This window comes from Phacochoerus africanus, chromosome 7 (assembly GCF_016906955.1).
Source record: "Phacochoerus africanus isolate WHEZ1 chromosome 7, ROS_Pafr_v1, whole genome shotgun sequence".
Classification (NCBI taxonomy): Eukaryota; Metazoa; Chordata; class Mammalia; order Artiodactyla; family Suidae; genus Phacochoerus; species Phacochoerus africanus.
The window spans coordinates 96,749,901-96,772,626 of record NC_062550.1 but is presented as its reverse complement, the minus strand read 5'-3'; the positions used below and the strand labels follow the sequence as shown (position 1 = coordinate 96,772,626).

At 41.9% G+C, this 22,726-nt stretch overlaps 1 protein-coding gene across 7 annotated transcripts in view; it reads right to left on the bottom strand.

Annotated features, from left to right (window-relative positions):
• The window catches only part of ATP2B1 (ATPase plasma membrane Ca2+ transporting 1), a 126,634-nt gene that overhangs the window by 49,089 nt on the left and 54,819 nt on the right, over positions 1–22,726 (bottom strand). For all 7 annotated transcript variants that reach the window (XM_047788309.1, XM_047788313.1, XM_047788311.1 and 4 more), the window contains exons 2-5: positions 20,040–20,466; positions 7,195–7,392; positions 1,623–1,877; positions 1,410–1,535 (exon numbers count right to left, since the gene is read on the bottom strand). In XM_047788309.1, coding sequence (XP_047644265.1) covers positions 1,410–1,535; positions 1,623–1,877; positions 7,195–7,392; positions 20,040–20,247 — 787 coding nt within the window. In that variant the 5' untranslated portion in view covers positions 20,248–20,466. The remainder of the gene's footprint in view (positions 1–1,409; positions 1,536–1,622; positions 1,878–7,194; positions 7,393–20,039; positions 20,467–22,726) is intronic.

Genomic DNA, 22,726 nt, shown 5'->3' with positions numbered 1-22,726 from the left:
GTCAGATTCGTTTCTGCTGCTCCATGATGGGAACTCCCCAAACAGGCAAACTTTGCTTACTCCAAATGCTAGTATAATCCGATCTAATGAATATATTTAATACCATTATTTTATAATTTTCTAAGTTCTATAAAGACTACTAGAAAACTGAGTAGGAAATTGGAAATCAAAAGTCAAGGAACTGGCACACTTTTGGAGTCAAGCTGTGGTAATCTGGTTTCTTTTCATGGTGCATTTTAGAAGGTGGCTTGCAATTTTTTTTATCACCCCTTCCATTTAATTTGCAATTACCGTAGCAACTAGCTGTTACAGAAGTCTCCTGAGCAGACACCCACCCCTCCCTTATTTTTCTTTTTTCTTCTTCTTAGGGCTGCACACACAGCATATGGAAGTTCCCGGGCTAGGGGGGAGAACTGGAAATCGCAGCTGCCGGCCTACGCCAGAACCACAGCAATGCCAGAGCTGAGCTGCATCTGTGACCTACACCACAGCTCATGGCAATGCCAGATCCTTAACCGATTGAGCAACTCCTTCTCAGAGGAGTTCTCTTTTCCATTCTCAGAACATGTCCTAACCACGTGCACATGCGGCCTTGTCCAACAGACTGGGTGCTATCCTGGACCTGCGTATTAATTACATCATCTTAGATAAACAATTAAAGTCTCATACTCATTCCTCAGTAGTTAAATGAGGGAGTGAGTTTAAGTAAACTTTAAGGATTTTACGTTTCGTTTTTTTTTAAACCCTGTCCTTTGCAGACCACCACAGAGAACTCAATAATTTGTTTTAAATACATGATCAGGGAGTTTCTGTCATGGTGCAGCAGAAATGAATCCGAAGAGGAACCATGAAGTTGCGGGTTTGATCCCTGGCCTTGCTCAGTGGGTTAAGGATCCGGCGTTGCCGTGAGCTGTGGTGTAGGTCGCAGACACGGCTCGGATCTGGCGTTGGCCAGTGGCTACAATTTCGATTAGAACCTCCATATGCTGCAGGTACAGCCCTAAAAAGACAAAAGACAAACATAAATAAATAAATAAATACAAGATCAGTCCTTAATTTCATATTTCCTCACAAGTCTTAAAAATACATGTCAACACAGAAAAACAGAACAATTCAACAGAGATCATTCGGCTTATACTTTAACTTTTATCAGTATGCTAACATTAACTAATATGGACTCTCAGGTCTCTCTTTTTTTGACTCGGGTTCCTCATTTGTAAAACACAGCTCTGGATTTAAGGATCTCTAATGTCTCTGCCAACTTATGAAAGTCTCTAGGGACTACAAGGGTAGAAACTAACATAAAATACAGAACCCTTTCCGCAATACTGGCTCTCAGGGAAACTGCTCAAGTGGCAGACAGTCGTGGAGGAGGAAAAAGTTCAAAGGTGCATAAAAGAAATCGATACCTGATAAGAGTAAGGGGTCCTTATCTAAAGACTTCTTAACATGATCGGATTCCCCAGTCAACGAGCTCTCATCAATTTTAAGATCATTGCCTTGAATGAGGATTCCATCAGCCGGGAGAAGATCACCTAGAAGCAAACGACGACATGCTGAGCTGCGAACGGAAGACAATCATCGCACACGACCCCGGAGACAAAGCGCCCTTGCTTGCTTACCGTACTTCACCTGAGCGATATCTCCAACAGTAATGTCGGCCACAGGGATCTGAATGACCTGACCACCCCTGATGACTGTGAACTTCTGCTCCTGCTCAATTCGACTCTGCAGACCTCGGAACTGCTTCTCCTTACTCCAGTCATTGAAAGCGGTGACCAAGACCACGCACACCACCGACAGCAGGATCGCAGCACCTTCAATCCAACCCGTTTCACCTTCACCTTCTTCCTCCCCGACAGAGACTTCTCCACAAACTGTGCGCAAAGAAAGAAAATGCTCATCGAAAGAGATTCTGAGCTGACGGCAAAAGACAGAGAATTACGACGTGTTTACGTCCCACTAATTCTGCTGACAGCTCTAAACACCTTGGTGGACACGAAGCATTTCAAAACGCTGAGGTTCCTTTCAAGTCCCCTGCCTCTCAAGCGTCTCATCCCGAGGGCAGCGAGGCCGCCGAGGGTGCCAGCGAGGAGCGAGGACCCTGGCGAAGGCACAGTCTTGACTCTAAGGAGAGTTACTTGTTTTGGAGACTCAGTTTCTTCATCTATCAAATTGGGACACCACCACTTACCTCAGAGCTGCTGTGAGGATTAAATGAGAAGACACTTGCCAAGAAGGCAGAGCAGGGGCTGAGACATCCTTCACATGCAACCACTGCTTAGTGCTACTACATTCTACATAGAGTAGGCAAGTCATAAATGCAAAGTGACGTATGCTGGGCTAACCACGTATCCTGCTTATTTGCTACATCAATATTATGGGAGTATGAGAAAAGCTTGGCTTTTGTAACATAAAACTTTAAGCAAAGTGCTGTGTATTAATTCAACTATTTGAGCACCTAAGGCGCCAGACATTGTTTTCGAAACTAAGGCTGTGACGGTGACCATGACACCTTAGTTCTTGCAGCTCAGGGAACCCATCTCAGATTGGTAGGTGCGGATGGTATATGAAGAATTCATAGAATAAAACACAAATGGTGGATCTCAGATGTTGTACATGCCACGAAGAAAATAAAACACAGTAATGTGCTAAGAAGTGGAAAAAGAGGGCTGTGGTTGGGTACACAGCGATGACTGCTCAGAGGTGCCCATGGTATCTGAGCCAGGAGCCAAATGATGCAAGGGAACTAGACACACAGATTTAAGGGAAGAAGACTCCAGGGAGAGGGGAAAGTCAGCACAAAGACTCCAGGGCAGAAAAGAGTTTAGAAAAAAGATGGGGGGGGGGAACCCCTCAAAACTGCAAGGTCAATGGTGGTGAAGAAAGGACAACGGGACAGTGCTTTTTGGACCTTGGCTATAATCTATTTGTGACTCTAAAACCAATTAGTGGTCCATGACCAGAATTTTGAAAAATGAACTAAAATGAAATAGAAAGGATATATAGGTAATAACGGTAAGTACTGTGTTTTGAAAGCTTCGTTTGCTTATACATAAATTCGCACGAAGGCATGTGTTTGTAGGTAAAGTTCTTTCTTTCTGGGTGGGGAGCTAAAATAAAATCTCTGAAAGCCAATGGTTCTCTTAGGACATGCAGAACAAGGACAAGGATTATTCGCAAGAAAAGAATGAATAAATCAACGGCAATAGAAATGATTAAAGCATATTCCAGAACAGTGAGCACAAACTGAAGAGGGAATATGAGATGCAAGGAGGCTGAATAGGGATTAATCTAGAGGAGGCATGTGGGACAGATGAAGGGAGAGAAGACAGAACCTGGAGAAAAATCAATTGTGGGTGAAATGGAAGGGGTAATGTGAACAATCACAAAAAATATCCCCGGAACATGAGTGGGATTCAGCCACCAATGGTTTCTACGTACAAAGCATGTTCTCCAAAGGAGGGGGCAAGACGATCCACTGGAACGCCGACCCTGCCTTCCAAACATTAAGCTGCTGCTGCTGCTTTTTTTTTTTTTTTTTTTTTTTAATTTTTACGCCCGCACCTGCAGCATATGGATGTTCCTGGGCCAGGGGCCAAAACTGGAGCTGTTCTGTCAGCCTACACCACAGCCATGGCAACAGGGGATCCAGGCTGCATCTGCAACCTATGCCACAGCTTGAGGCAATGCCAGATCCTTAACCCACTGAGCAAGGTCAGGGATCGAACCTGCATGCTCACGGTCACTATGTCGGGTTCTTAACACATTTAACCACAATGGGAACTCCCTAAAACTTCTATTTTAATTATTCTCAAGCTGAAGAAATAACTATGTACTATTGCATTCAATAACCAGTTAAGCAAATCTACGGTTTTACATTATTTTGAACAGCAGAAGCAGCAAAGACAGCTTCTCCTTACCTCTCCCCTGCCCAGAAGATCATGGACTTGCTCTCTGGATTAGAGAAAGTCAGTCTGAACTCAAGAGCAGATGAAGGCTGAAATACTAACGTTGACCACTTTTGCCATCCTGGAAGCAGTGACAAAATACTATCTCCCAAATGAAGCCACCACAGTGGGTTTTGCTATCATTGGTTAAAAATAGAAAAATTCAATACTTTGTAACAGTGAGTGAGAAAGACTGAAATTTACTAGTTGTGGAGTTCCCATTGTGGCTCAGCAGTAATGAACCCAACTAGCATCCATGAGGATGCAGGCTCGATCCCTGGCCTCGCTCAGTGGGTTAAGGATGTGGCATTGCCATGGCTGTGGCCTAGGCTGGTGGCTACAGCTCTGATTTGACTCCTAGCCTGGGAACCTCCATATGCTGCGGCTCTGACCCTAAAAAGACAAAAAATAAAAATAAAATAAAATAAAAAATAAAGCTGAGGACAACTGGAAAAAATTTAAAAAATAGAAAAAAGAAATTTACCAGTCACATTTCAACAAAAACTTACGTAACTGGTGGAGGGAAGTGAAAGTAAGTAACGTGACTGAGTGAATACACTAAAATCTTCCACTTGAATTTACCTAATATTGTGAGTTTTTTCCAGTTATGAGAGATTTTAAAACCAAGTTCTGAAAGAAAACAAACTTAGACCCAAATCAGGCTAAATCAAGATTATAAAACATAACAATGTATATTCAATCATGCCCTCAATGATGTTTTATGGCTACTAGAACTAAGAATCAAAATTTAAAGCTTTATTTCATCTTTTTAATCTTTCTATTTCTGTGTATGTTTAAAAATAGACACATTACATAACGTTATATTCATATATAGTTCTACTTTATATTACACAGATCGAGTTAGAATGATCTTGAAAAAGAAGGTAGTAAAATATTTCTAGAAACCAAATCCTTTTCCTACCAATGACCGTTACATCCATATGCTGCAGGTGCGGACGACTCTAGATTATCTTCTCAGTTGGCTCTAACACCAGGTATCTCCTTAAGCAAATCTGAAAAAAGGCCTGTCACTACGTCCTACAAATGCAGCAGTCTGAATCCCAAGAAGATTTGCCCAGATTCTGTTTAAAAAAAAAGAAAAAAAAATCCATTCCCATTGAAAAATATATTTCTCCAGTTTTCTGATAGTCTTGGGGAAAAAATGTTAGAAGTCAAAAGTTTTTAATCATCTGCTAACTCAAGTCTAGAATACCGATCCCCAGGATTCTATAGTGACAGCTGGGAACGCTAACCAGTGAAGAACGTGGCTGCATGATGCTAAACATGGTGTGACCTTCCTTTGCAGGTAAGAGACACGCATCCTCACACCTACCCACTTGTGCACACACACGTCCATGGGCACCACAGACTCAGACACAAAAATGTTTAAAAAATCTTGAAGGATGTATATGAAGATGGTGTAGCAGCAATCTCTAAAACGTGGGATTTTCAGGGACTCTGATTTCCTTGGAATTGTCATTTCTCCTCCTACTTTTCCTACAGCGAGAAATGTACCACTTACTTAACAAATAAAAGTTTAAAAAATAATTTGGCTCCATATCGACACGAACATCGCCTCAATTCTTTCTTATCTACACCAGTGACTCTCAACTGGGGGCAAAACTGCCCCCTTATAGGATACCTGGCAACGTCTGGAGACCTCTGGCTGCCTCACCAGGAGAAGTGAGCCAATAAACAAGGCGACAAGGAATGTTCTAGTGCAAAATGTTGACAGAGCCGCCCTGAGAACCCCTGATCTACACTGACTTCAGCCTCAGATAAACTCACTTACTCTGTGACTCTCTCTCCCCTGACGCCCCAAGTTCTCTCTCACACGTGCTCCAGGCACACCTTTGAAAGAACTACTCTAAATGACTACCTAAACCAACTTTTATAGTTAGTAAATATTTATTAAACTCTTCATAACTTGAAAGGCAGAAGAGGAGTTCCCGTCATGGTGCAGCGGAAATGAATCCGACTAGGAAGTATGAGGTTGCAGGTTTGAGCCCAGGACTCGCTCAGTGGGTTAAGGATCTGGTGTTGCTGTGGCTGCAGCACAGGCTGGCAGCAACAGCTCCGTTTAGACCCCTAGCCTGGGAACCTCCATATGCCTCAGGTGCGGTCCTAAAAAGACCAAACAAAAAAAAAAGACCAGAAAAAAAAAAAAAGAAACAAAAGCAGAAGAATGAAGCTTTCACAAACAAAAGAATATTTTGGTGAATCACTCTTCTGATATACAAAATACTATTGGTTCACAATATAGCTACTTCAATACAGTGACAAAGCCCAAACTAGATCTCCTTGTAGTTAAAGAATGTACTATCAGTAATAGCCATATTTAAATAATTTGTTTTAAAGGAAAAGAAGAAGAAATTTAAAAGAGATATGAAGGACACAGAAAGGCTGGAGAAAAACGAAATCATTTGTAGCTATAGGTTAAAGCAGTTACCACTCTGTTTTTCCATTTGGCAGGATACTTTGTAACATCAGCATTTCTAAGATGGCAAGGAAATTATCCAAATCATGTATATAACAACAAACTATAACCACATTTTAAGAACTTGAAAAGGAATAGATTGAGGAAGAGAATAAAATTTTGTGTTCATAACGATTTTCCAAAATATTAAAAAACCCCCAAATGAACAACAAATTAGGAATGGATAGGGAGTGTGGGGTTGGCATATGTAAAAGATCACATTCAGAACAGATAAGCAACGAGGTCCTACGGTACAGCACAGGGAACCATATCCACTCTCCTGGGACAGAACCTGATGGAAAACAACATGAGACAGAGAACGTGTGCCTACGTAGGACTGGGTCACTCTGCTGTACAGCAGAAATGGACACAACACTGTACATCAACTATACTTCCCAGTAAAAATAAAGTTTAAAAAAACTAATTATTTCACAATAGTGTCCTAAAGAACTTAAAAGCCATGATGACGCATATCATGTACCTGGCTTAGCTCCTTGCCAGACACAGTGGATGCATAACCTCTGGGTCTCGCTGAGAAAATGGAAGTGACACTATCTATCTCACAGGATTATTGGCAGGTAAATATCTGAGGTCACATGCTTAAAGGACAATTAGAAGCTCTATTAGAAGGACATCCAGCATGTAGCAAACAGTCAATAAATGCTGGCCCACTACCGTTACTGTGTATCAAGCAAGCAAATGAGTAAGGAAATGAGCCAAACTTAGCAACACACATGAAAAGTCTTTTTTTCCTTCCAATTTACTTACGTGCATTATCCCCTTCTGGAGGTTGGTAAAAAGAAAGGCCCAATGATACTATGGCTGCAATTTCTAATATAATTAAAGTGACATCTTGTAATGCTTCCCATACTAACTGAAGAAAGGTTTTTGGCTTTTTAGGAGGTATAAAATTCTTTCCAAATACTGCTTCTCTTCTTTCTATATCTGCTGGGTTTCCACTTAAACCTAATAAAAAGAAATAAATTTCAGTGAACAGTTTTACTACTTACAAAAGAAAATATTTTATTCAAAACACATTCATTTTTTACACTTCAGCTTCGCTGCATTTAGACACAATTCCTAAGACCCCATCAAAACGTTTTATTCTTATGAGTCAGACCAAGTGTAAAAAATTTAAATAATCAAAAAACATGTGCAATTCTTTAAAAAAACATTGTAAGGAAGTGATGATACAAGGTTGAATTAAGAATTTCCACTTTCCCAAACTTCTGGGGTTTTTGTTTTTTCTTTTTTGGCTACCCCGTGGCACATGGAGTTCCTGGGCCAAGGATCGAAGCTGAGCTGGAATTGTGACCTACGCCACAGCTGCAGCAATGCCAGATCCTTAACCCACTGCCCTGGGCTGGGGATTGAACCTGTGTCCCTGTGGTTGCAGAGACACCCTTGATTCCGCTGCACTACAGTGGGAACTCTGAAAACTGCTGGTTTTTGACTATACTATCTTATACCAACTTGTAGATTGCTAGAGACCAAAAATGATGTAACTCTGACGGTTTTACATTGAATTAAACATTTCCCTGACCTTAAGATATTTTCCCTCCCCAAGTGGGGAATTATATCAAGACATTTATTTGATATACTTATTGTATACTGGTTAACTTTAATAAGTGCAAATTTTTTTTATTTTCACTTATTTGCTTTAGAACAATGAAAAGTTCATCTGTCACAAGTTCTAAAATTTCTCCTCTAAAGGTCTATTTCAACTGATAAAAGAATGAGATCCTGCTGTGTAGCACTGGGAACTATGTCTCGTCACTTATGATGGAGCATGATCATGTGAGAAAAAAGACTGTATACATATATGGGTAACTGGGTCACCATGCTGTAGAGTGGGAAAAAAAATGTATTGGGGAAATAACAATTGATTACAATAAAAAAAAAAAAAGAAAAAAAAGATGGCAGGTCACAAACAACAACAACAACAACAAACCCCAAGAGACTTAGGAGGACCTTTCCCTAAAGTTTGGGTTTCAGGATTTCTTTTTTTTTTGTCTTTTTTTTTTTTGCTATTTCTTGGGCCGCTCTCGCGGCACATAGAGGTTCCCAGGCTAGGGGTCGAATCGGAGCTCTAGACACCAGCCTAGGCCAGGGCCACAGCAACTCGGGATCCGAGCCGTGTCTGCAACCTACACCACAGCTCACGGCAAAGGGGCCGAACCCACAACCTCATGGTTCCTAGTCGGATTCGTGAACCACTGCACCACGATGGGAACTCCCAGGATTTATTTCTAATTGAAGAAATAGGTACTGCTGTTGGATGACTGTCACGGTAAGGGAAAAGGTACCCTGGAGGACACAGTACTGCTTGGATGGGGAATCAGGTAGGAAGGAAGAGGTGAAGGGAGCTAGGGATGATCATATTTGCCTTTCCTTCACCCTACCCAGCAAGGCCTCCTTTAATTTAATCCCATCAAGCCTAGATAGACCTGACCTAGCTAACACAGCGTAAGTACGCATTTCCATGATTGTGGGGGTATGAAAACACAGACAGCAGTGACAAGTGACATTTTCCCCTTAGTTTAAGAACACCGAAGAAGGAGACAGAGTTACCAGGGTGACAACTTTTATCATTATAAACTTAAATTTATAATTAATTTAACGTCAACTCCATTTTTTTGGCAAGCACTCATTCTAAGAGAACAGCAAAGGAGCAAGACAAGAAAACAGCCGATAACTGGAAAACTCTTGGCTTTATGTATTTTAGCTACTACTCTGGATGTGGAGGCAGGCAGAGAATAAAAAAGAAAACAAAGGAAGTTCATTGTTAGAATTAGCAATGAGCAATGAATACACAGATTTTAAAGTCATTATTTACTATGTTTTTAAATTTACTATTTCCTTGTTAAGGGTATCCAAAATCTTCCAGCGAATGTTTTCTCTAATAACTGTAAGAAAGTCAGGTCCACAGTGGGCAGGTCGGAAAGTGTCTTAGATTTCTGATGAAAAAAGTCATCAAGTGAAAGCTTCCACAGAGCCTGAGGCTTTGAGACAGAGTCAAAGGCAAGAAGGGCAGGGAAGGACTGCGCTGACTGTGATTAGGGGAAAGGCAGTATAGTATGAGAGAGGAAACGTGCAAACTTAGCATCCACACACTGTTCCCCCAGGTGAGAGCAATGCACCCCAGCAGTCCTGGCTGCAAATTGTTAAGAGGTCTGTGCTTTAAACGGGGGCTGTGGGCATCAGTGTAGTGAGGCATTCCACAAAAAACGTATTTGTTTTAAACAACTATACCTTAAGATGTTCAGGAATCATATGCTTACTGCTTTTCAAATTAAATATTCTTTCTTTTATGAAAGGATGATATCAGATCGTGGGTAGGTCTGTTCTTATATATTAATGCCCTTATAACAACATAAAAAACTGTTATCCCGCCCTGTGTGAGTCTGTAATTTTTTTGAAGAGGTACCTTTGAAGATACTGGTTCTCTTTAACTTGCACTTAATAGAGTCTACCATTAGTCACACATAACACCTAAGTTTTAAATGGCACCGCTGTAACTACAAAAATAATTGATTAAACCTTAACTTACACTGGTTGTAACAGGGGCCAATATTTTAGGTGAATGCTGAAGAGAATAGCCACAGAGCTAAAGACAGCTTAAAAATGTATCTTGGAGGGAATCTGGGAAGTAAAAACGCAGCTGATTCAAAGGCCATCCTAACTCTCCTATGCTCCCACCACACATACAAGCACCCACTTAGGTCACTACACCACTAAAGTTGATGGCGTAGGAATTAGAAGGCCTAGGTTCTAAGTCACCTACTGAAATCTTGTGCAAGTCACCTGACCCCTTTGGGGGTTGAAGGAGACTATTAGTATTTATTGGTGTAACTTGGATCGTCTGGGAAGACCAAAGGAGAAGGTACAAAAAGTATGAAAATCATAAGCTACAGGCAACAGTTAAGTTGAGGGGGAAGATAAGTTAAAAACTGAACACTGCAGGTTTTAACTCCATTTTGGGGACAAGTGATTTCTATTTATTTAAAAGAGTAAACTTACATAATCTAAATAGAATGAAGTTACGAGTTTTGCAACAATTGTCTGCTCCCCTCACAGATATTTACTAAATATCTTCTACTCTCAGGTAATGTCCTACTTGCTGAGAAGCCAGTATGAGTGAGTCCTACATTCAGCGAGCTTCTATTATACTGGAGGGAGACAAAGAGACAATTAAAATAATACGGAGAGAGGACTGGCATTTATGCTAAGTGCGATGGAAACCACTAGAAGGCTTTATGGCAGGGTAGTGATAACTAATCTCATTTAAACTGTGTGAAGGTCGTTCCCATTGTGGCTCAGTGGTTAACGAATCCAACTAGGAGCCATGAGGTTGGGGGTTCGATCCCTGGCCTTGCTCAGTGGGTTAAGGATCTGGCGTTGCCGTGAGCGGTGGTGTAGGTCGCAGATGTGGCTCAGATCTGGCGTTGCTATGGCTGTGGCGTAGGCCGGTGGCTACAGCTCCGATTAGACCCCCTAGCCTGGGAGCCTCCATATGTTGAGGGTGTGGACCTAAAAAGACAAAAAAAGCCAAATAAATAAAGTAAATATACTTGTGAAGGTAAATTGAAGTGGGCAAGAGAGGAGGAAAAGATCAGTGAGAGGCTGTTTCAGTACAGGTAAGAGATGGTGGTGGTTTGCCCCTGGGTCTCAGAAATGCAGGCAGTCACTGAATCTGCCAGGTGATCTTGCAAGGAGATATACAGAACTTGCTGAAGGACTGGATGTGGATGAAAAAAAAAGGGATCAAGGATGACACCGAGGAGTTTCCATTATGGCTCTCTGGGTTAAGAACCCAGCCAGTATCCATGAGGATTTGGGTTCGATCCCAGGCCCCACTCAGTGAGTTAAAGGATCTGAGTTGCTGCAAGCTGCGGATGACCTCGGAGGTGGCTCGGACCTGGCACTGCTGTGGCTGTGGCAGAGGCCAGAAGCTGCAGTTCCGATTCGATCCCTCGCCTGGGAAACTCCCTGTGACATGGCGCAGCCCTAAAAAGATGAAAAAAAGAATGACACCTAGACTCATTTTTGTTTGTGCACTTACATGGATGGATGACAGAGACACATACCAAGATAGAGCAGGCTTTGGGAACTCCAGAACTGGGTGGAAAAAGGCAGGCAGGAGCTAAGGGTTCTGCCTTACAGATTTAAGCATGAGATGCCCATTAAACAAACACGTGGTAATGCCTAGTAGACAGCTGGTTATCCATATTGAGATCTCAGGGAGAGATCGGATCCAGAGAGTCCTCAATATACAGATGATTCTGGAGCTGTGGACTTAACAAGAGCTCCTAAAAAGCTAAAGTAAGTGGACAAGAAGAAAGCAGGGCTGAGGCGAGAGCCTTGGAGCACTCCAACATGTGACGGGCAGCTAGGTCTCTTAAAACACCAAAAGCAACGGAGAAGAAGTGGTGACACACACACATACACACAGGTTTGTGCAGTACTGCAGAGGTTTAAAAAGATGATGTGGCTGATTATAGCAAACGGTGTTACAAAGGTGGAGTAAAATGAAGACAGAAAATGGGCGCCTGGCTTTTGCTAGATGGAGGCCAGTGATCTTGCTAAGGCACCTTTCAGAGCCGTATGCAAGAAAGTGTGATTGGAAAGGACTGGACAGAGAACGGGCATGAGTTAGGTGGAAACCATGAGTATAGATAACTTCTTCCAGGAGTGTGATGCACGGTAGAGAAATAAAGCAGCAAAAGTAAAAAATAAAGCAGGAAAAAGATGACTTAAAATGTGGGGGGTCTTGGGAGTTCCCCTTGTGACTCAGCAGTAGCAAACCCAACTAATATCCACGAGGATGCGGGTTCCATCCCTGTCCTGGCTCAGTGGGTTGGGGATCTGGTGCCGGGAACTGCGGGTGGAGGTTGCAAATGCGGCTTGGATCCTGTGTTGCTGTGGTGTAGGCTGGCAGCTCTGATTAGATCCTTACCCTGGGAATTCCAAACGCCGTGGGTATGGCACGAAAAAGATTTTTTAAAAGACGTATGACAGATATTAAGGCAAATTATTTAGCGATGGCAATGATCAACTAGAAAGGACCATAATGCTGATACCGGAGACACAGGCTAATTAACCCAGAGCAAAGCCAGAGGAAACGAAATCCAGGGCGTGAGTGTAGGAAGAGGCTTCCACTGCGAGGAAGGAGAAAGCAAAGTCTAGACCGAAGAGAAAGGTAAGCTGCTGGACCTGGTAATGAGACTACACGGCCCTAGTTTTAAAAAGAGAGGATATGTGGTATCTAATCATTATGAATAGCTAATGAATAAATATAATGAGAAACCTTCTGCCTAGTCCTGCGGGCTCACTTGGCTGTAGTGCAGTAGCAGTGAGGCCAAGGGCATGTGTGGCATTGATCTCTTTGTGGCCCAGTTAGCCTCCCAAAAATAAAACATTCAAAAACCATCAAAAGCGGCCTCAGAACATCTGCTTTTAGGGTCTGGATCCACCATTCTATAAATAGATGAGTGGTTCAAGAGAACTGTCTTTACATTTGAAAGGGACACATCATGGGATAAAATGCAAATTCTACCCGTAGCTTGATGTTTTACCAAAAAACGTAGCATTGCAACTGCTGGGGCTAATAAAATCATGTCTCAATTTAGGAAATCAAGAGGGGAGAGCACCAGATTAGAGAAGCATGCAGTTTAAGTGAAAATCTTGGCTGCCGCACAGCACATCCTAGAGTCTTACCAACTTCTGTACTTGCAATGTCAGTCTCGGGGGCGGGGGGGGGGGGGGGGGGGCAGTGCTGGCGGCAGCAGCAAGCCTGAGTTCTTTGAGTAGGGGCCACAGGAAAACATGCACAGCAAGAAAGTACGTGAAAATGTGTGTTTGTGTGCATTCTTCTTGAAAAACAGACTAACACTCTGATCCTCTGCTCAATTTCAAAACAGGACGTGACTCCCTCTCAAATGTAAGAGTCACTGTCTAAAGTCAAACCTAGGCCTTCGCCCCTGAATGCCAACCAGGGGCCGCATATGGTGACAGGCATAGGCATACAAAGGGAAATGAGTCAGAGAGGATGCCCTTCTCTGGCACTTGCCTTCAAGGAACTCACGGTTTGGTGGGGCAGACTGACACGTCATCAGCTGGTCACAACCCAGCGTGTTGGGTGTAACGGTGGGTGGTGAGCATGTCCATGGAAGTCATCAAAGGGAGCGAGAATCCACATTTAGGGAGCTGGGGCGGGTAAGGGACTCCTAAGACAGCAAACTTGAGGTCTCAAGAACGAGCAAGAGATCAAGTCCCAGGAAGGGTGAGGCAGAGTGTTTTGGGTGAGAGATCAGTCTGTAACAGGATCAGAAACAAGAGTGAGCGTGGCACAAAAGTCCTTAGGAAAACTGAAAATTTAGCTATGCCTCAAAACACTGAGCAGGAGAGTTGGAAAGAAGAGATGAGAGAGGTAAGCATGAGCCAGACCCCGAAGAGATGTGCTAACCTGGGTGAGAAGTCCAGAGTTCCGTCTAAGGGCCGTGCGAAACCACGGCCGTCTCTAAGCAGGAGAGTGACAGACAGAGTGAAGGGAGACAGGAAAAGACACTAGTTAGTATGCTGTTACCTGAATTATGCAAGAGAAAGACAGTGACCTCAACCAGGGTGGTGGGGAGGCAGAGAAGCAGATACCCTTGAGTTCAGAGATAGGCGTTAGAATTTCCATGTCCTATCGACCCAGGGCGTGAGAATAGGTGAAAGATTCCTATCAGAGTCAAGACCACCTACCAGGGTGAAAGACAGGGCCACTGGAAGAGGGAAAAGGAAAGGATGCTTTGGAGAGGCTGAGAAAATGAAGTTATCTAAAAGCCACTGAGCTTTCAGGCCCCAAACCTGGGAGAAAAGCCTGGACTGGAGCCACAGATGTCAGAGTCAGATGTGAGGTCTCAGAAGCGGAGGCATCACCCAGGGAGAAGGCGGAGATGAAGAGAAAGGTGCATTGTGAACAGGAACCCAGGGCCTGCCGACGTCTAAAGGAAAGCACGGGAGGCTGACGAAAATGGTCAGACAGGAGGAGAGCAGACCCTCAGAGTGTGACGTTATGAAAGCAGGAGAATGCTTTGAGACGGAAATATGTCTTTTGAACTCAGAACACTGAACTTGAAAAAAACTAACAAAGCCATGCTACTGCAGGCTATATCAAATACCACTTTAAAAAATAATACACATGCTAGAAAGTTTGAGAAGTAGTCAGTATTACAATTATTTTCAAAAAATTCATAAGCAGTGAAAACTGGTGACCTGAGCAGGTATTAAATTAAATGTATAATTCTCTATTATAGCAGGAGAAAACTTTCTAGAACAAGGTCACACAGGATCATCAACAAAAAACCCTCATTAGGAACTGTTTGTAAGTATTAAAAAATACATGGCTGGCACACTCCGGCCAAGAAAATCCTGGTCAAATGCCTGAAAAGGCTGTGCCAACCTGTGTGGCCAGACACATACGTCTGGGCATTACAGTGTTCTTGCACTGTGATGATTTATGAGTCAATAATGATTTATCCTGGGCAAAAGGCCCATTTCTTTAGAGTTAAGTATGTATTTCCATGTGTGACTGTCAGTTTAATGATATTACCCCATGAAGACATGGCCAAAGCACACCATTACCAACAGCCTTACTACCAGCAAGTGCAAATATAAACTCCCATCTGAAACCTTATGGAAGCATTCGTCAGCCAGGGACAACTGCTGTTGACTCTACCCTGCTTCCTACCACAGGCGACTTCTGTTTCTCTCCTACCACTGTTTCCTTTTCTTACTTCCTTTTTGTTCCCCTCTTCTACCTAATTTTAACAACTACCACTTAAAAAGCCTAGTGTCTCATTCGTTTTCAGGCCCTTTACAAATCCACCGAAGTTACGCCTCTAACAGATACCACTCGGGACACCTGTCTTTAATGTTTATGCTTAATACAGTTCCACGACTAAGAGGCATGATACGAGGGCTAAAGATCTGCATTCTTAGTCAGCATCCAATACAAAATACAATACAGATAGCATGGGAACATATTAAGATGGAAAAGATAATGAAGAGCGAGTACAAAAAGAAAAAGATCAAAAAATATAGTTTAGAACAAAAATAAGAAAGTTAATGTAGACAACGATACAGAAGAAAATCTGTGATGGCCATTTTACATAGTGAGGCTATCATAAGGTTATTTTGGCATAAAAGTACATTCTTGGATTCTGAGGCCTATTCTGTTTGCTCTCTAATAGATAAAACGAAATATATGAAGCAACAAGTCACCATTCCAGCTAACCCTGCAGTGTATAGTTCTGATTCTTTTAAGAGTAAAGGTAATTAATCAGAACCACTAGAAACCTTTTCATATGAAAATCCTTTCTGGTTCAAAACACTTCCTGTTGATCAGTACATGTACGGAATGCTTCAAATCAAGGTAAAGGACTAGTGTGCTAGAAAACAAGCAAGAAATTAGAAGGCCAAACGAGGAAACACAAATACAACTTCCTGAGTAGGGCATATTTTAAAGACTGGCTGATAAACGGAAACTGAAACACCCATTTCCCCCCCCCCCCCCCCCCCCGCTCATGTGTAATTCCTGCCATCACAAAAACACTACTGCAAAGAGAGAACATAGGAACTTCTTTCTCAATATCTCAACTCTTTTGCAAGCTGAGTGAGATGAATTTTTGTAACAGGCAACGCATGACAGTAGTTAAAAAGCACGTTCTCTGTAGCTGGAATGTCTAGGTTTGAATCCCTGCTCTGGGTTTATAAGCTGTGAGATGTTGGGTAAGTCACTTAACCTTTCTGCTCTGTGGGTTCTTTGGCTGTGAAAATAGGATGAGGCTGTTGTGAGGATAAAATAAGTTAACATCTGTCTGTGCTAATTACTGTTCTCTAATCAGTGTTACTTAGCACTTTTGTTGTTGTTCTTAAGAAACACCTTGAATTGTTCCTCCAGACTTGAGAGCAATCTAATCTCACCACCCTAATACCTCGGATTTCCCTTGAGAGCAATCTAATCCCACCACCCCAATACCTCGGATTTCCCTTTCCCACTCATTTCTCTCTTAGGTATGTATCACTAACACATCTCATTAACGTGTCCTGTGAACGTGTCTCCCCCATGTGAAAACACGGCAGGCAGTTTTGTTTCTTTCATAGATGTATATGCTCAGAGCCTAGGAAAGTGCCAGTTAGGAGACAGTATCTCAGCAATTCTAGAACACACATATTCTTAGCCTTTTTTTTTTTTTTCTTTTCTAGGGCCTCACCCTCAACGTATGGAGGTTCCCAGGCTAGGGGTCAAATCAGACCTGCAGCCACGGGCCTACACCACAGCCACAGCAATGCAGGATCCGAGCCGTGTCTGAGATCTACACCACAGCTCCCGGCAACGCTGGATCCTTAACCCACTGAGCGAGGCCCAGGATCAAACATGCATCCTCCTGATAATAGTTGGGTTTGTTAACCACTGAGCCACAACGGGAACACCTTCTCTGTAACTGGGATGTAACTTAACTACATGCTTAAAATCACCCAAAATTACAACTGCCAACACTAATTATTTTTTAAGGGTGTATATAAAATATATGATAATTAACAACCTAAATCTGATGAAAGATTGTATATGTCAAAGAATGAAATAATGAAGGAAGGAAATAAAGGGTCAGATAAACTTCAGTTTTATCCAACCAAAATTCAGGTACTTTGAAAAATCACTTTTATCTCACTTGCCAGACTATCTAGATCCTTTTATTTGGGCATGCCAACTCCTGGCCGACTATTCCCAGTGAGGAGTCAATTGTTATAATTTGCCTAGTTACCATTAGCTTTCTGAGTGAATTATTTCTATATTAAACCAGAACTATTCCTTTGGAAATGACATTCCTGTGATGGTCACCGCTGTTTTATTTATTCTTATAAGAATTATAAACACAGAAAAAAGCTTTTATTTTTTTTTTCACGTTCTTTAGAAGAATAATTCAAAATGACAAACTACATATGAACAGGAAAGACAAGAGTTTGTACAAATTTTGACAGAGGGAGTTCCCGTCGTGGTGCAGCGGAAACGAATCCGTCTAGGAACCATGAGGTTGTGGGTTTGATCCCTGGCCTTGCTCAGTGGGTTAAGGATCCAGTGTGGCTGTGAGCTGTGGTGTAGGTTGCAGACGCGGCTTGGATCCTGCGTTGCTGTGGCTGTGGTGTAGGCCGGCGGCTACAGCTCCGATTTGACCCCTAGCCTGGGAACCTCCACATGCCACAGGTGCGGCTCTTTAAAAAAAAAAAGGCAAAAAAAAATTTTGACAGAAAGTAAATTTACAATACTAGGAAGAAGATGAGCAAGAAGCTTCTAATCAAAGAGGGGGAAATGGCATACACTTGTAGCACAAAGCAGCAATGTTACACATATAATTTTAAGTGTTAGGTGATTATTTCTAGAGATTGGCCACAATTTCCACCAGGTGGTAAAAGAGGTACATAGCTATCCCCTCCCCTTCCCAAACTTTAAAAACTATGGTACTAGGTACAAAATTTTCAGTTAACTTAATAAACATCACTAATGAAACCAAAATCAACCTCAGGAGTACTGCCCAAAATAACAGCACAAAAGGAACCGCAATGCAAATGAAAGAGAAATCCCACCCATTAAACATGAGAACATAGCATGGAGGGTTTTTCAGTTATGACAAGGGAACACTTCTGATTAACTAACAGCAGGGAAATAGGAAGACATGGTTGGGGGAAGTGCAGTTAAGTGCAGGCTTTGAAGTGAAGTTCAATATTGCTGTTATAAACAAGCTATGTTGTTCTATTGAGGGTCTGTTTTTTAATATTAATGTTTCCCATCAACTTGGTGATCTCGAAACACCCAACAATTAGATCCTAGATTAAATGTAGTACACATACATATGGCTGAATTGATGAATCTACCAACTGAGAAAAGCATATTAATGTGTAAATCTCTCAAGTTATAATAGAAAGTTAGCTAATATTTTAAAGTAGATCTGCATAATGAATAAGCTCCAAATTTTGTCAAATTACATCTGTTCAAGTCCATGGGTCTGCTCCTGTTCCCTGAATTTAAGCAGCAGAGGCCCCAGCTCCTAAAATGGTCTAGCGTATTTAAGATATAACTGACTAGTCCATGATTCTAGTGTTTCTGACTGGAGGAAAAGATCCAGACAAACTGCAAGACTTTATAGAAAAACAACATAATGCAGGTGCTCTGAGAAAGCCCTTTTAGGATTCATCTGAGTATCACCATCAGTCACCTCAGAAAAATTAAGGCGCCTATCTACCATCAAAACAATGAGCAATCCACACAGAATTATATGAAGGTTTCAAACAATCTTTAAGTGTGATTTAAAAAATTTTTAACAACTTTCAGAGTTCCTGTTGTGGCAGAGCGGAAATGAATCCAAATAGTAACCATGAGGTTGTGGGTTCAATCCCTGGCCTCGCTCAGTGGGTTAAGGATCCAGCGTTGCTCTGAGCTGGGGTGTATGTCACAGGTGAGGCTCAAATCCCCAGTTGCTGAGCCTGTGTAAGGCCAGCGGCTGCAGCTCTGATTTGACCCCTAGCCTGGGAACCTCCATATGCTGCGGATGCAGCCCTAAAAAGCAAAAAATAAATAAATAAAATAGAATTTTTTAACAACTTTGGAAATAACTTTTTGCTATGACCTTAAAATTTATCAGAAGCAGAGGCATAGCATAAAATGTTTCAGGAAAAATGTTAAGAAAAACAGTGAAGCATGATTTCTCTAGAACTGGCTTTGGGATAAACACCAGCATCTCTTAAACTTTAACATTAATATTACTTCATCCCCTTATCCAAATAATTGATATTCACCAAACATTCATCCTCGGGTACCCTTCCCGCCTCCTTTGCAATTTCAGAAATGCCTTCCCCAAACTTCCTAACCTGACTTTTATATTCAACATGATCAAGGTACAAAAAAGGTCATCCTTTCAAACCATTCCAAAGATCATAACACAACGAACTTATAATGAATGTTTTTCTGATTCTCAAAAAGAGATTTACTAATAGAATCAAGAACTGTGAACCAAAGGCTCCTCTGAACACAGGCAAACAATATAATTCTAAGACTGAAAGCTATTTTTAATCAAAGGAAATGTCTGATAAATAAAAATTGCCATCTGATCTACCCCCCTTGTCTGGTACCTTCTGCACTCATTGTTAAAGTCTAGGTTTAAAAAAAAAAAAAACACTGGGTTTTCATTGGCAACAGCTCACCCTTTTTAGTTGGCTGGCAAAATGAAGGATAGCGAACAGGGTTCATTTCCACTGAAACCCCCGTGAACTACCAAGCCTGGTTCCTTGTGCAAATTGTAAACAAGAATACAGTGCTATTGTAAACAAGCAGTAATGTGTGCCAGAGGATAAAGTATCTCCTCTCACCAACTTAAAATGTATAAATTAATTTGCAACACTGTTCTCGATTTCAAGTCACTTCGTACCAATCTGAGAGCTAGTCCATCTTAAATGTTTTACAAAAAATATGACAACCACACAACAGCCAAGACAATCTAAACATGCTTATTTACGAGCGAATTACAGTATTTACTGTACAATGTATGAAGAATGAATGGCGTAAAACTCACCTTCCACAGGAGATGTTTTTAACCTGGTGCAGATTCCATAGACGTCTCCATAGCTTTCCTGTATTTTTCGTAACGCGTCCGTCGACCTGAGCTCCATGAGAGCGCGCAGCTCCGCGAGGGTAATTCCAAAGTCTCCGTCATGATTGGCCTCCTTCAAGGAGTTTTTTACTCCACCATAGGCAACCGAGTTGTTTGCCATGTCGCCCATCACAAGTATAATTTATCAGGAGGAAAATGTTTCCCAAAAGACTCTAATTTTCACTTGACAGTATTTCCAAGATGAAAATCTTTTAAATATGAAAATCTTTCTTAAACCAAACACTCATTGTTTGACTTCGTCAAGGAGCATCAGCAGCATTTCCCAGGGAAGTATCTTGGCCTCTGACCCATGACTAGTTTCTTCCTCTCAGTCATGAGATGTACACATCTGTAAGAAGGAAATTTTAACGTCAGTAAAATCCATCTGACAGTGTTATGCGCATGAACATATGTTCTAAATGCGGCTAATCACAGTACATTATTTGGTTGCAAAAATATTTTTTACTGTGGTCTCATGCCCTTAAGAGGCTTTGCATGATAAAAGGTCTAAGTATAACTTCTAAATACAATTGTATATCAAGAGACATTAGATTTCACCACTATTAAATCAAACTGTGTTTCGCATGATGTATCAGTATAATTAATAGTTATCATTAAGTGCTTTAGGTTCCAAGCACTACGTTAGTTGCTTTAAATTCATTCTCTCATTTAATCACCACAATTTAATCCCATGAGGTATTATTACTCCTTGCTCTAAGCCTCAGCAAACTCGAGGCGTTTCTACACAGTTAACAAATGCCTGATGTGAGTTAGCTGGGACGTCTCCAAGCCCACGTTCCTTCAAATAGACTGTTCCGTTTCTCCAAATCCTTCCCATAGACTAGCTCCTGAAAGGGAAAAGAGCACAACGAACCTTCTCACATGCTTCCCTACAGTCCTCCTTGGCCACTCTGTGGTGGCAGCGTCTTTTCACTTCCTAACACTATCTCACACCATGATTTCTGGCGCATGGCACCACCCTGGGTCTTCCCTGACCAGCTCTCCAAAGACATTCTCCAACCTGTAGTCCCTCTTGACTGTTACTCTATTTTATTTTCTTTGCTGGCCCTTGGTATGACCTGAAACTATCTTGTTTATTTATTTGTTTGTTGTCTCCCTCCACCTATAATATGAGCTATGAACATCAGGCATAGGTTTGTCCATTTCTACATCCTGAGAACCTAGAACTGTGCCACACTCATGGCAGACATTCAAGAAGAGTGTCAAAAACTGATGAATGCATCACTTTCATTTACTTCACAATATGGGTTGTTGAATCCGTGAATGTGGAGCCCACGGACAGAGTCGACAGTAAGAGACCTAGCATCTGTGGATTGGGGGGTCCTGGGAGTGGGGTTGGGTCCTAGAACCAATCCCCTGTGGATATCAGGGGACAGATGTACGTTAAAGTTCTCCTCTAAACTACCTCACCATGAACTCTCAACGCTTCCTCCTCAACATATGTCCTTTAAACTATCACCTCAAAGTTAACATGCCTACCGCTGGATTCATATTTTCCCCTAATTAGAAAGCTCCCTTCCCCAACTATCATTATCTCAATCATCTGGGCTTGAGCTCTTAACTCATCTTTGAGTGGGTCCACCCCAGCTTCAGGGAGTTAAGAGAGTCAACTCTTCCTCCGAAAAGCCCGCAGAGAGCCCCTTTCTTCCTCAGCTTCAGGTGCCCTACGCAAACGATCACCACTACCCTCGAGAGCCTCTCTCTCAGTCCATCAGCTCCTCCATCCAATCCTTTCTACACTGTGCTGCTACGTTTACTTTTTTAACTAGGCATCGAGCCACGACATCGAAACCCATAGGGTGAAAGCACAGTCGTACTGCTCATCCCTGTCTGGCATTCAAGCCTAAGTTCTATGTGACCCATTCAACCTCTCTCCCGCCCCAGATGCCCCACATCTAATAACGGCTTGGTGATGAGGAACTAGAAACGATTACTTGCAAGTGTGATTGATCTTTAGCGATGAAATCCTTGCAGTGATGTTTGCAAATCACAGTATACGTTTCTCATAGTTCAATACCCATCAAGAATGCCTAGAGGACTTGCTAAAATACAGATTGCTAGGGCCCCACCTCCAGAGGTTGAATAGGATTAGAGTAGGCTCCATAATCTGCTTTTCTAACAAATTCTCAGGGGATAGTGATGCTATCAGTTCAGAGAGCACAATATGAGAACCACTGGAGAAGAAACAGGCTAAAAATTTTTGCATTTATACTGGCTGCTTGAAGATGGCTGCTGGAAGAAACGTTTGCTTGCCTTGGTTCCGAATTACAAGGATGTGACAGTTATGAATTCTGTAAGACACCTTCTTCCACTGCCTGCTTCCTCCCACTACACAAATCCTTACACTTGCCCACTTATTACCAATTTTACTGTCTCCTTGGCAAAGCAGGTTCCTACTCACATATCAATTATTATAATAACCCAACTTCAAAAAGGGTGCGATGGTTATTGGATCACCTCTGTTTTCATACCCCAAATTTCTTGGCATCTGAACGTCACACCAACCCTAAAATAAACTCCTAGTATTTATTTAAGAGAGAAAATAATTAAGATTCATTAGTCTATGTGCTGGGGACATCTATGTCATC